Here is a 15,443-nt window from a genome sequence, read left to right as displayed (position 1 = left end):
ACTCTGCCCCAAGATGGATGTAAGAGCTCAATGACAGCAACACTTAGCTGACATCACCGCATAGATGTGTCAGCTGTTCTGATGTTTTTTCATGGCGTGTAAAAGACTGATTGCAATTCTGCGGAAAATGCTGCCTAAGCTCTTGGCTCACACGAACCCAGAGAACCAAGAGTATGATGTTTGTCGGTTTTTCCATTCAAGTCTAACATGTGAAGTAATGGACAATTAAAAAGCACCTTAAGTCAGGGATGTGACTGCCAAAAACAACGGCAATCAGTGCCCAGTTAGCACGTTTTCCTTCTAGTTGCTTCACCTCCCAGGAGCACCACCCTTGACTTCGCCCCTATCTAAACGCTGACTGTATTTACTCTTTCCAAACCAGCTTCATCTGGGATCTACACTGGGTGAAGACAGCTTAGCCAGATGAGTGCGAACCACCTTCCGCCCTGAGGATCACCTATTGCTGATGTAGACACTTTTGCCACCGTGTCAGAAAAGGATGTGGACAGAAAGGTGAGCTACAAAGGAGGTCTCACAGCTTGCAGTCTCATGCTTCCCAGAAAAAGACGCGAAACAGCTATGAAAACAGAGATCAGTCCAACCTTTGAAGGTCACCCACTAGTCACTGCCCAGCATTTCTCCTATAACGCCAACTCAGTGTAGGCTGCATGTCATAGAAGGTCCGCGGATCATCAAGAACAGTAAGTATTTTGCGTTTAATGTTGCCAAAAGGCAAGTGATTTACATAATCTCCATTTGGTGGTAATCTATCATGTCCAACTGCAATTTAGTGACCAATTTCCTGCTTCCAAGCCATCTATTAAACGAGCAAGGATACAATGGTGACATTAAGTAGAGTGAACATTTATTTAACTCAGCAGCACTAAGGAAGCAGAGTTATAGATAGTCATTGTGCAGATGTCAGAGATTATTAAATACCCAAATTCCCCAAACTGTGGCATGGTGCCACGTGCTGTTACACCAACACGCTGGCTTGGAGTCACCGTCAATTAGGACCGTTTTTTACTATGAATAGGTACAAGTAGGGACTGAATGTGTGACATTGTACTGATGCTTGAAAATGGGGCCTTTGTTAAAGAATAATGTTGTGCCTAAGAAATATTACCATGGTGTGCTTTACTAGAAGTAATATAAGCCTATTGGATTACAAGATAACCCTTTTTAGAAATGTAACATTCACAAGACAGCTTCAGGTAACGAGTAACACATTAGTTATCTCACTATGTGTACTTCTGTATACTTCCAAATAACATATCTAGGAAATCTTAAAATGCTGTACACCACATAACAGAGGAAAGAACATAAATGCTATAGCCTAAAGTTTATCCTGGGGCTTTTTTCACCCTCCTATCCCAGGCTCTCTGACTTCAAGCGGTGCGTTTGTGATGCACTTCCATAAAAGTTAGAGAGGGCTCACAAGGGACAGATTTTAAAAGAGCGGTCCAAATCGAAGCAGCACAGGCTTAAAAATATCCTGACTTATTCTCCCTTGTATGGGTCGAGTACCACAAAAACTCACAATTTCCATAACACAATCTGTTCAGAAGTTCAAGAGAATTACCATCAAGGTCAATGTTTTTTATGGAATATACTACTCAACTTTGTATTATTCATGTTTAAAAGATCCATTCATGTGTTGATGTTACAACATATTGCATGATTCCAAGTTAAATAAAATAACAGTTAAAAAGACTATAAAATGGAAGTAATTTCACAGAACATGTAGGTTGCAAAATAAAAAGATTAAGGTTTCTTCTTCCATTAGAATGAGTGATAAAATACCAGATGTAAGGGCATATTAAGATCACACAATGCTCTGTATAAGTCATATGCTATGATCCTATGCAGTAATGATTTAGTCGTGTTGCCTATTTTGTTCTTTTTATAAGTAAAAATCTTAATTTGCAAACACTCAAAACAGAAAGAAACTAAGTTTAAGGGGTTAAAACCAGGAAAACCTATATGTGTTGTTATCCCCTCTGGCCAACATGCAGCAGACACAAACAATGCTCCATCACTTAGATTTTTTGCTGGCCTTTGCACCCACTGACACACACGGGCACTTGCATGCACTCCGGCGATACTATCTCACTATCTCCCTTAATTAGCTCCTAAAGGCCGCCTTCCCTGTATTAGTGCATGGACCTATCTTCCACTATAACATCATCTTTTTAAATGGGGTATACATTTCAAACAACCTTGAGCTGGTTGTGCTAAGTGATGCTTATCTTGGTACGGTCACTGACTGAGATCAAGGAAAGGAAAGTTTAAAAAACATCTAAAAGATATTATTTGTATTGCATAAACAGGCGGCAGACTGAACTGTCTGAAGTTCTAAAGCCTGTCTTTGTGCGATCAGTCGTGTGCTGCCATGGCGGCCAGGTCAGCATTCTCAATGTTAGATGGACAAAATAGATAAGGAGTGGGACAGGCGTTCTAAAGAGGAAAAAAGCCATTCAATAAAAGAGCATTCCGAATTCAAATGGGAAACCACTACTTGACATTCAAGGGAACATTGCTGCTACCACAAAGCAAATTAATTTTGGACTAATTGGGCTAACAACCAGCTTTGGTGTTGGAAGAAATAAGAAATGCTATCATCATTAGTGTCCATTTAGACACGGCTTTGAGAGCTTTCATTTATTCTCGTTCCAGAAGCAGAGGAGCAGGACGCCATCAGCTCGCAGACAAAGACCTAGGTCCCAATGTTACTTTGAGATCTGCGCGTGTGTCTGAATATATTATCCCAGATTAACTGTTCCAAATTTAAATATCATATACTGGCCCATACGTGACAATCCAATGGCACGTTCTTAACCTTAATTACATCTACATAAATCAAGCTCAGTGCTGCAAAGCTCACGAACAAACTTCAGCAGTCTATAAAAAATGTCAGATGTGTGTTTTCTCCACCCCCCCACCACCATAACCACTCCTCCTTAGAGCATGGGTATCCTCAGGGACTTCAAGAGACAAATTCATATTTTCATTTCATGCAGGAAGAGGTAAACCGTGTTTCTCTCGCCTACTGTGATTGCCAGGCGAACTCCCAAGCTCCGGTGTTCCATGCTGGGTTGCATTTGGGACAGTCTCACAAACAACCAAGCAGATCTCGGCAGTCATTGCTATGCAGGAGGACGAAGAAGTGAGGGAGCTGTGACTTTGAGGCCAGTTAATGGAAATACGATGCTCCACAACAGCATTCAATCAAGTTTTTATAGATAAATCTGCTTCCTGTCACTGCGAGTATTCCGATACTATGGAGCAGGTACAGTATGCACCTTTCCCATTATGTAGCATGTCTACACCCAAATGTCAGCCCTCAAAAAATAAAGAGCACCCAAAAAAAGTTGAAGTATTAGCAAATAAAAATTCAGCAGAAGTATCCATTTCCAACATAGTTAAGTAGTGGATTTTCTTCCTTTGAGGAAAAACATGATCATAAAATAAATAACCCTCTGTGATTGTAGCAGTGAAAGATATTGGTTAGCATAAATATCTTATGTCTGCAAATAAACTAGGTGAGGCTAGTTTGGTTGACTATGCCCTCAAATGGTCGCATAGGACACCAGAAGGAAGTGTTCTAAATGTGAATATCCTGCGAGACAGCACTCAGGGATACAGATATGCTGTAAATTAGTGACTGAATTTAGTTTCCCACGTGCAACAGTCAATATGCTACTCATAAATGACTTCCTAGACATCACTTTACAAGATTACACACAGCACCAAAGATCTAGAGTTGTCTCCTCAGAACTATAGTCCTACCAACTGCGTCTCCACCAGACACTGTGCTGCTCCCGGGCCAGAAACACAAGCTACTCTCGGTGAGGGACAAAACACACTTTGGCACGGGGGATATTTTCACCTGCTGCACCGTAGGATAGCGCTGCTACCCGCCTGCAGTCAGCGACACTGATTCTATTTTGGCTCCCAACAGCCCATAATGTTCCTGAAAATGCACAAAATAAAATGTAACGCTTTCCTAATGCGCAGGGCAAGTTCAATGTGTTCCAATTAAGGTGGTGTCGTTATTTGGGATTTATCGGCTGCCTCGCATTATAACGCAACATCCTGGATGACAGCAGAAGAGATACAGACTTCCAGTGTATCATCCCACTGGACAAAAAGAAGAATGACGAGCAATTTCACACTCTTTATCATGCATGAATTATGGCTTTTAAAGACAGGTTATACATCCAGCAGCTGCACATTTGGTGCCTGTAACAAGCCCAGACAGCACTATAAGACGGCCCCGTGGTGCCAAGTTTCCCCTGGACTGCGCATCCCCGACGGCCCGGTGATCCTTACCTCTCTCCTCGCCCGACACCGCCGAGGGCTCGGCGCACGGAAATAATCCCGAGAACAGGGCTAGAAAAGCGAATAGGAAAAACTCGGACATGTTTTCGGAGAGCGGGCTATAAAGAGCCACGGTGCTTCTCCCGGTCCTGCTCCTGCTCCCGGTCCGGGGTCCAGTCTCCCCCTCCACCACCACCACCACCCGGTTGTCGTAGCGCCGTAACACGGTGATGTCCAGCGGAACCGGTGCGCAGAACAGTGCAGCGCTCCCCCCGCTCCGCGACACATGCACACCGCCGCTCTGTGCAGCTGAACAGACGCACCGGAGACGGCAGGAGAGATGAGAGTCTGGGGCAATGGAGGGGAAGGCGGGGTGGGGGAGTGTAGGAGGATAAAGAATGAGTACGTTTCCTGTCTTTTTCTCAATGATTAAACCCAATCAAGGTGGCGCAGCTCCCCTGAAATTCATCATATTGGTTAGCTGTGCAGTCAGCGCAGTGGGTGTCAGACTGAAGTCCGGGGGAGGTGATTCGGAGGCAGGGGGGTTAGTCAAAAAAAGAAAAAGTCAGAGAATGGAAGGGCACTATAAGCTCTGCTCTCACCATTGTCTCTAACTGTTAAAACATAATCAAATATCCTGTATCGTCCTACTAAACCGTATGATACAGATTAAGCTTTTAGCCTTAATCTTTATAACAATGTGGGCAAATGTGACTGAGCTTCTTTACAGTCATGTCAAGGACAACCCAGAACTCAACCAAAGAAGAATACATTGAGGATTCAACTTGACATCGCACACAGTCAGATTTAGACTGCTCATAGTTGTCAAGTAGTGTCAAGTGCTTTGCTCATTGGCACCTCGGTAAATTGTCCCATTTACGAGTACAGTTGAAACATTGTAATTTGGTCCTTTCCGGGTCTTGAACCCGCGACCCTTCAAGCCATGTCCCTACGAACTGAGTTACTGCCAGTCTGCCACCACTACTGCCAAAGAAACAACAATCTGTTGCGAAAACCTGACTGATTCCGACAGACCAAATGTCGAGGACACCCAAAAGTGTCACCTAAAATAAAACAATAAAATAAAACAATAAAGTATCACACACACACACACACACAGCATTGAAAACACAGTGATATTAACACTGTATGTAACCCGTCCTTTTCTTAAGAGCAGTTGGCAGCTATTAGAGTTTAGAGATCTAGTGCCTTGTTCAACAGCACCAGAGAATCAGGAGGAGAATTGGCCTCTCTCAAGGTGCCAGTCCACGCACTGGTTCCTACTTAGACTTGAACCAGCAACCCTCCAAAGCCATGTCCTTAAGAACTGAGCTACACAGAGAACTGCAAACTGTTGGCCCTTTTTTTCCCCGTTTATCTTAAAAGGGCAACACTCTATATGGCAACATTTTCAAACATCCCTCCTAAATACCAGACCATGAGGCTTATTGATCCGTCTGAGAAGCTGTGGTCACTTCGGAGCTTGTATATTTTCACAGTGCTTTGGCCTAATGCACCAGAGGTTCATGGAGTAACTGCCAATTTGTAGTCAAGGCAGTTGTGTTCTGTTGCCATAAAGCTCAGGTTAAAAGCCTGCCTGAAGAATAATTGGAAGCTTTTGTGTTGCTACATTGTAAGTGCTTATCTTTGATAGAGGTAAACAAAAATAACAAAAGCACAGTGAGAAAAGTTGAAAGCCCTCTGATTTAGAACTGCTGTGATAAATGTCATTGTGGTGAATTGCTGCAGTCCACTTGAGACTTTCTTGCTGTTTCGATAGAGGAGCAAAACAAATATGGCGCTGAGCTTACAAGAAGGCAATTATTAAAAATATGTCAGTACTGTAAGCATGCATTGACATGTGAAAGAGACATGTCTTGAGCAGAAAATGCATTTTAAATTACAAAGACTCACCAGAGTTTTAAATGATTACCAGGAAAAACTGACCAGCAGCAACACAACAGTAGCTGAAAGAAACGTGTATCCACAGACTTCAAATTAGTTGGTTTAAGAGTTCCTGACACTCCAACATATTTAAAGAGTCAATCTTTTGGAAAGGTCTATTGTTTTTCATGGGGCTATTGCAAAGTCTGCATGGTATTTTTGTGAAAATTGTCCTTAATCTTCTTTGTTTTTATCCACTTTCTGCAGAAAACAGTCAATAGACTTAATTCTAATGGCTCACAATTCTGATTACAAAAAATGGAAATGTTTGTGTTTCAATGTATAAACCATATATACCATATGGTTTGTTTCACAGAACCATCTGAGAAACCATTATGGAAATTAGCTGGCACAACACATTATAATACTTGGCAGTTGATTGGAGGAGCCATATTTCAATCAAAGCCTTTCCAAAGCCAGTCGGAAGAAGAGCGCAAAACATATTTTACATTGAGCAAAGCCTTCTGTGTATTCATTGAACTTCTTATATAAATATAATACTATTGTTCTGATATAATTGCTGACAATTCAGCACCTACAGTAAACGACGCCCATGCATAGCTGCCAGTAGCTCCTCACTGGCATGGAGGAACCTGATTGGTCAGATCAAAGATCATTCGGATAAAAATGAATTACTTAAGCCTGACAAGATGATGGTGATATTATGATGCAGTAAATCTCACATGATATTGTTTAAATTCAGCTGCCGGCAATTAAGTGCACCTAAAGTGAATTTTTTTTTTTAAATGTATGGAAAAAATTAGTTCTGCATCACCAGTAATAATATATTATATGTATAAGTCTTCATGAGCCAGTACAAGTATTTTTCATCAGCCATATAAAACACATATACGCTATTTAATACAAGGTTTATTTTTTTACCACTAGGGTTGTGGGTGTTATAACAGCAAGAGTATTCATATCCGCCAACTTAAAAGAGCAATTGAGTTCGGATGTTTTACATTTGTGATTTGCCTTTTTTTACATCCCACGGCTAAGAAAAACACATTTCTAGGGTTAGTAATTTCCAAAATACTATTTTCGTTTCAAAGATAAAATGCCTATGTGCTGTGAAATCATGGCTACAATTGTCAGAGCTGCTGAGGGTTAGAAGTAGATATGTTCCTTTGTTTGGAATGGATGATGCATCTGAGCTGAGTGTGGGAGAACTTCAGAATAGCAGCGTGTCATAGCTTTGAACAATGTTAGGAGTAGAAAATGAGAGCAATGCATATAGCACGCACATGTGTAGACAGCAAACAATGTTTAAATATTGGTGTGGATCGATCAGGGCGAAACTAAAGTCAAATGCAGGGGTGGCATGGTTTTCTACTGTAGGAGTATGTCAGTTTATACACTTGCAGAGTCCAAGGTTATTGGAATGTAGACTGGAGTATTTTACAGGCAATTACAAGCTGCCCTAAAAACAGTAAAACCACAGGCAATTGCAAAGTAATACACTTAATACACACTGCTGTAATAAGGTTGTGTCAGCATTCAAAAGAGCTTGCAAAGAGCAAATTACAAAAAAACAATCTCACCTCATGTTCTGTGGAGCTGTTCTGAAGATCTTGATCATTGTGAGGCACCAAGCTGGTTGGCATAAGGAGTCAACACAAAGTCAACAAATAAAGTTAAACTATTGACATAATATGTTTTATTGGGCATGTTAAATCAGGGAAATGAACAGAACTCAACCTTAACTGAACAGAAAGTAAGGTAAATAAACCAACCAACACACCAAGACAAATCTCACCAAACAAATTGAAGCCAAAGGGGTAATACATTCCAATTATATTATTATTATAATATATCCCAAATCCCAATCTCCCCCACAGGATCTGACAAGCACCTGGCACAATCCGATTGGCCACTTCCTGTATTTCAGAGCTGTTTCAGGTGCTGCACCTTTTGCCCAAGATGACCCACAAGCAGAGTTGGGTGTAATAATATTACTTTTGTCAGTAACGGAGTAGTGTAACGCGCTACTTTTATAATTCAGTAATCACACTACAGTTACTAACATTGCCCCGACACGCGTTACTTCGTTACTTTCTAAAATCAGTCATAATCAAACCTCAACAAACATCTGCAAAGAACACATGCTAAGGTGAAGCTAACGCACAGCTATTTGTTGTTTGTTTATATCACGGTCTGTTCTTCTTCTCTGTTTTACGGTTGTTGCCTGTTTTGAAAGACGAATACACACTACCGCTGCCTGCTGGTAAGGAGAGTTATTGCCACTCACGCATGCGCAGTTCCGTACGTGCTCGGCTGAAGTCTTTGCGGTGTCTGATTCCAGTGCAACACATGGCCAACACGCAGGAGAACACGCCGACGCAACAGCGTGAGCAGAGATAGACTGCGCAAAATATACAGATAGCAGGAGACAGAGGACAGCCACGGTCAGATAGGAAAACATTCAGGATCTGGATCAGTCTCAATGGAAACTGAACTAAAGAGAACATTTGAAACTTTAGCAGTCTGCGTGATCTGCCTGCAGGGAGGGGTGGGCCGGCCCTGCGAGTAAAGTAACGAGTAAAGTAACGAGTTACTTTATGTAGAGAGTAACGAAGTAGTGTAATATTTTTTTTTTTTTAAAGTAATATGTAATATGTAATATATTACTTTTTTTTAGTACACACAGAAACTAATTAAATGCTAAAATACTAAATGTATGAAACAAAGGAGTGTTCCATCATGTATCTGTACTGATATGTGCAAGAGGTTAAAAGGTGAACAAACTCACTGAGGAGAAAATAAAGTATTAAGTGTGAACTGTAAAGAATACTAAACGTTGTGTGTAGGAGGGTCACCAACTATCAAAGGCGCAGCCATACAATCATGTTCAGTTTAGTAACTTTCAAAATGCTAGTAGGTTTAGTTTGATAGCAGCTATATCTGACAGCCAAAGGTGTAACACATCAAAGGTAACATGAACACATCGTTTTTAAAGGGCTTAGGAAATAGAACCCTGATATTTAAACAACCTCAACCCCTTTAACCCTTAGATCCACGAGTGACTGGACCCCACTCTTCCATAAGTGGGTCAAAAAGGACCCGTGTTAGAATAACATGTGATATTATGCCATTTTTGTCATTTTGGTTAAGAAAAATCACATAATTTCAGAAAAAAAATTCACATTTAGAAAAAAATCGTTTTGAACATATTGATGCAAAGATCTCCGCTATACTGAGACCCTCACAGTATTCAAGTCCCTTTCCAAAACTCATCTCTTCTCCTCTTGTCTACTCATAGCCCACCCCCCATCAATCCATGCCGGTTGATCAAGTTTGATAGTCCTATACCCCCCACCCTAACCTTCCCTTATATTGTAAAGCGATTTTGAGTCCTTGAAAAGCCCTATACAAATATAATGTATTATTATTATACTGATCATGCTGTGTAAAATAATCTTCCTGAGAGGTGTCACTTGTAGTCTGTGTGGCCCACAGTGAATGTATTCCTGACAGCCACAGGTGATAAGAATCAAAGGTTCCCAGAGGATTCCATAGAAAATGCATGCGGGTCATTTTTGACCCACTTATGGAAGCTTGGAGTAGGAATACAAAAACGGCATGATATACATTTGAAATGTTGTTTGCTGTTTTCACCCCGTGAGGGTTGACTCTAACTTTACATGGACGCTGCCGCATATACACGTTCTCCTGGTGAGACCTCAAATCATCTTCGTAATATCTATCAAACTATAGATCCTACACATCCACTGGACGTGGATTCTAAAGGTACAATATACACTTCTCGCCAGAAATCTAATCAAAAAGCATTTGAATGGCCAAACTGTACTACAATTTAGGATTTTCCAGAGAAGGTTATGTGAATATACGACCATCCGGAGCGTTTGCAATCAACGCGAGCATTATGCCTCAAATTGTTGTTTCTTACACAACCACTAGAGGTGCTAAACTTTAAAATGTGACTCTAGGTCTTAATAAGCTGCTGAACATCTTTTTTTTAAGTTTGATTATTTTCCCCTCTGTAAGTAGAGTGTCTTTGAGAAGTGTGATAAGGGCTATATAAATCTTACCTGTTATCATTAAAACGATAATATTCAGAAAGAGACTGTTGCTAAGGAAAAAACTAAGCATTGTCTCTGTCGACTGCATCACTGCAAACTATTCAAATGTCCTCTTTAAACGCTTCTCCTAAATGCATGTACTTCTGCAACGCGTATTCATTACCAGCGGATGAACCAAGCTGTTAGTGCTGCTCAAATACAAGCAGCCATGTCCTGTCAGAGCGTCATAAATTCATTAAGGGAAACATTGTTTACGGTGACAGAGAAATGTATCCGGGATGAGATGGCTACATGCCTAACTTTCATGCGGAACAATCTGTCGTGTTTTATTATTGAGTTGTCACCGAGAATGAACAAGTCCAAGGCTTCAAGGACATTTCTCAAGCAGTCTCTGCTGTTTCTCACTGCCAGGATTGCACTGATTTCTGCTACTGGAAGAAAAAAACAAATGAATAATTCCATGAGGCTTTCATTTTTACCCCCTTCTTTCTGAGAGCTGACTGAATTGTTCCCATCACAATCACAGTGGCTACACTTTGATTGAACAGCTACAACTGCTTTTTTTTCAGACTCTGATAAAGTGCTCTACTTATGTTCGAAATGATTTGTACATATGCCCTAACACCAGAGCCGCATTAGCTCTTGAAATGTTGCCTCTTCTATTCACCTCTACCCTAAATTAGCTAGAGTCACCCACCTTTACACAGTCACATCGGCTCACATTGAACAACCCTTCATGAAATGTGAGTGTTGGCATGCACAAAGGCACATGTCAATAGGAATGATTCTCAGCGCGGTCCAGCGGGCTTTAGTAGCGGCCGTGTCAGAGGGAATCAAGAGCTAGTGGCTGGTCGTACCACTGAATAGCATAAGCTAGTGTGGACTAATGGCCAATCATGCATAGCGTGTCACTCACTTGCGGTACAGGTCCTGACATACAGGACAGGACGGGGGCTTGTCATGAGTATACGCTGACATGCGGCTACACGGAGGCCCACTTCACATGACCTCGGGGTCGTACATCTGTGGCTCTGCAGGTCGCCTTGGTGCTCCTGTCCCTGACTGACATGAGTGATCACCATGGCAACCCTCGCACCACATTCGGCCCGCACTTCTTGTTTTGCATGATCCAAAATTAGCAGCAGCGTTTGATCCTGTTTGACCCTGTCATAGTTGCAGGCTCATTATCATCCTGATAGCCCCGACATTTTCAGCTTATAGGTTCAGCATTCTTCTCCAGCTTTAGAAGTGATTTTTAAAAAGGGAGGACTGAGCGAGGATCTGCACCGCCATATCTTGTCTGACATCAGTTTTGTTTCTTTTGACAGTTAGTAGGCAGGAAAAGCAGGAAGTCTGGTTCTGGTTGTTGCTGAGGGAGAGTGCAGTCCTGCGCCTGGGCCATGAAGTGATGAGGATCCACGGGTGTCCCCCAGGGTCTCGGTGCTTGTTAATCAAGCAGTGGGATGACAGGTCATTTGCTGCATGAATCACTGCACTCTCATCATGCTGAAAGTGACTTTTGAAAAGGTGAATGTAAAATGCACCTGTCTGTCAGGATAATGTAACATAGAGCTGTATGTGTTTCAGCCTCCATCAACCAGTCTTCAGAATGTTTTTTTTTATAGTCTTGTTCCAAATTTGGCCTTCTTTTGTCATACGGATATTAATCCTGTCTCACACGGAAGTCATCAATAGCCAGTGTCAATGTGAACCAACATGTGTTATCGTACAAGAGTTGATTGTTCCTGCAATGCAATATTTTGAAATGTCTCAGAGGAGATGAACATTGCACATTCAATTCTCACATTTACAGAGTAGCTGTGATGCCATTTCCTGTGCTTGTTCTTAGCTGTTTGAGGAGCAATTTCAACAAAGCAATTTCAAGTTAATTGTCTTTGTGTGAAAACATGAAAAAAAAGCTTCCGTAATATCTATTTATTCATGAGTGAAGGAATAACCCCGGTCCTGTAAGCGAAGAAACATAATGGCACAAGGACTATTTTGAAAACACTATCTCTTTTCTTCCTTCTATTATTACTTACATTTTAAATATTTTGTTGGGGGAAATTATGCCACCACACTTTATCAACCTCAAGGGAAAAGAAACAGGCAGACACATGCTCACACACATCCAAAGACACACTCATCGGTGGCAGTAGTGCACTGACTTACTACTGCCATCTAGGGATACATAAGGATTGTCTTAAGTTCTCCTCTGCGTCATATTCATAGTGGGGGCACTATATACTCTGTTTTAAATTGAACTGATACAATTACAACCCAAAAAGGACAAATAATAAGTATCCTCAGTGTGAGCTTGTGTTAAAAAATAAAACACTGAGTCACTGTTAGGCAAATAAATACATTTCCGTGCGTGACCGGTGAAGTATTTTTCTTTTGCAATATTCCCAGTGGACATCAGGGTTGGAGGAGCCACAATGCAGACAGAGCAGCTCGCCATCTCTCTCCTCACACAGCTGGATCCCACTGCCACCGAATAATAACCTCAATCTCAGCTCTGCCTCGGGGGGGGTGGGGGGGAGGCCTTGGAGCCGCCCTCAGCTTAGTGCAAGGCTTTGTGTCCGTATACGCGCACACTCACACACTCTGTCACTCTCTCCTGCCACAAGTCGCTCTGAGAGAAATGCTCCACTGATTGGCAGTAGTAGAAAAAAAAAATCCGGACAGAGCAGCAGAGCCGGGAGACTTGGAAGTCGAGGAGGAGGGCGGTATAGAGGCAGCGGGGGGGAGGCGGGCGGGTGGAGTGTGTGTTTCTGATCAGGAGGGGGTTCAATAGTAGTTTCCCAGCAGTTCGCCCCCTTTGCACCTCTGGGGGGGGTTCACGCAAAGTGTTTCTCCAGAGGAAGGGGAGGAAAGGATCGGGAAAAGGAGGGCCGCCGCTGTGTTAGGGCGAAGGGGGAGTGAGATACAAGAGACTCCCGCTGGATACCAAGCTAACGAACAGCCCCGCTTTCCATCCCTGATTGCGATTTAAGATGTGTGGGTAGGTAGAGCTGAAGGGGGTGAGCAGTGGTGAGTCAGCTGACCTTTGCGAAAGCCCTTCACCTCAGCAATCCTCAACGTGGAGCCCATTAACAGCCCACATTTGACAGCTTTCAATTAAATCAACCGTAATTACTTTAGACGTACATTTTGGGTATGTCGGATCTCAAAAAACAGCAACCCAAACATAAAAAAAATGACATTTCAGAATGTGAATCTATTTGCGGAGTATTAATACACTCAGTCTGTTTCTACAGTTTTGATGGTAAGTGTTCTGTGCTCCCTTTTCTCACTGTGGTTGGCCATCCCGTGTCTCTAACTCATAGTGACAGGTCGACTTCATGGTGCTTCTTTTCACAAGCCGTGGCAGCAGTCCAACACGCGCCCAGCAACACACACACACACACACACACACACACACACACACACACACACACACACACACACACACACACACACACACACACACACACACACACACACACACACACACACACACACACACACACACACACACACACACACACACACACACCTCCTCAGCAACATCTAAATAGGTAATTATCTGACTTGTAAGAGTGGGGAGGTGGCAGCCAGTGCACTTCACGTGACCAGCCTAAAACTAAAGCCACCACTCAGCAAAGGAATATTAATTGCCTTTTCCAAGTCCACAGGGGAAAAGAAGAGAGTTGCCTATCAACAAGCGGCGTCTACCAGATTCTCAGCAAGGTTACTGAATAGCGTCATTGTTGTCGTCTCCATGTCGGAGGGAACAGCACGCCAATAATGCTGGTGGTGTGTGTGCTTCAGCATTGGCTTTCTGTCTGTCGTAACTGTAAAAACATGGGTGTTTGTTCAGCTATGAATGGGAAAGAGAAAGAAAACAGCAGGGGAGAGAGGGAGGTGATCCAGGATTGTGGAGGTGAAATAATCCATTATACTGCAGGTTTTATCATGTCTGTGTGCAGGGGTCAGGCATCGGTTTATTCTGATCAGTGGGGAAAAGTAAAAACAATTTAGATCTAGAAATGTCCCCTCACAGAGCTCCCAGGCATCAAAACATGCAATGTAGAATACTAGTAATGTGGCAGCAGGAACAGGATTTGTACTTCTTTTTTTTGTTCACTGCCTCAGCTCATTGATATGCAATGTGGCTCTTACACTGATAATTGCCTGCTGAGCTCCAGATCAATTCTGTAATTTGCTATCAAAACCCCATGATATCATGTGTGTGCAGTCCTATCAGAGTTAAGGGAAAAAGAAGAGCGACAATGGAGAGGGACAAGGAGAAAAACCAATGACTTTAAGAGTTACCTTATTACCTATCTGTGCAGTTTGGAGTTTTCTCTGTTCTGCAAATATAAGAGACACAATGGCTCTAGGGACAGAAATAATGCATGGGCAGGGAGGCTTTCTCCTCACATACACAGCTTAAGCCTTATGGGGCTAAATCAGGTACAGTATATCCGGTTGCCTCGGGTCATAATAGCTTCATGCTTGGTTATATTTTGGTTAATTTTTAATGTAACTCATTTTGATTTTCTCTGCATCCATATGTGTCATCTGTTGTGAGTAAGAGGTAAAGCACCCAGCGGGTCAGGCGAGAGTGTAACTGTAGCTTTACATTATCCTGACAAGCTAACGCAATTAAATAAAGCAAGCTGATGGGAGCTTTTAACATCTCTGGTGATTAGGGGAGAGATTCTCGACTGTGGGAACATTACGCACTCATGTGACCCATGAATGTACCTGCTCTCCCTGTACTGTCATTCTATTCTGGATTATGGCTGTAGGAACATTTTAATGGCTTGGTAGTAGTCCAACAGGCTGGTTAATTTATAAGGGTGAATTACTCTTGGTATTTATCCATACCTTTTAAACTTGACTTGCAGGGAAAGGAGTTATTATAGTAGAATGAGATGTTAAACATCCACGCTAACAATAATGCATTGAAGTTATTCCGCAATCCCCAGTACTGTACTAGTATGGAGGACATATTATATTACCAATATTACATCAGAGCTATCAATACAAAGCATACTTTTTTGTGCAGCAACTATTTTGCAATGAGAAATGTAATCCTCAGCATTACCCACTTTAGCATTGTCTATTCAAAAGATGAATAGGATATGACAA

At 42.1% G+C, this 15,443-nt stretch overlaps 1 protein-coding gene across 1 annotated transcript in view; it reads right to left on the bottom strand.

Annotated features, from left to right (window-relative positions):
* The window catches only part of LOC117466354 (low-density lipoprotein receptor-related protein 1B-like), a 351,481-nt gene extending 340,095 nt beyond the window's left edge, over nucleotides 1-11,386 (bottom strand). Inside the window, 2 exon segments of the mRNA XM_034109562.1 lie at nucleotides 4,333-4,629; nucleotides 11,221-11,386. Coding sequence (XP_033965453.1) covers nucleotides 4,333-4,629; nucleotides 11,221-11,386 — 463 coding nt within the window.
* Between the last annotated feature and the right edge of the window lie 4,057 nt (nucleotides 11,387-15,443).

This window comes from Pseudochaenichthys georgianus, chromosome 21, assembly GCF_902827115.2.
Source record: "Pseudochaenichthys georgianus chromosome 21, fPseGeo1.2, whole genome shotgun sequence".
NCBI lineage: Eukaryota > Metazoa > Chordata > Actinopteri > Perciformes > Channichthyidae > Pseudochaenichthys > Pseudochaenichthys georgianus.
The sequence above is the reverse complement of the archived record's forward strand: the minus strand, read 5'-3'. Positions and strand labels throughout refer to the sequence as shown.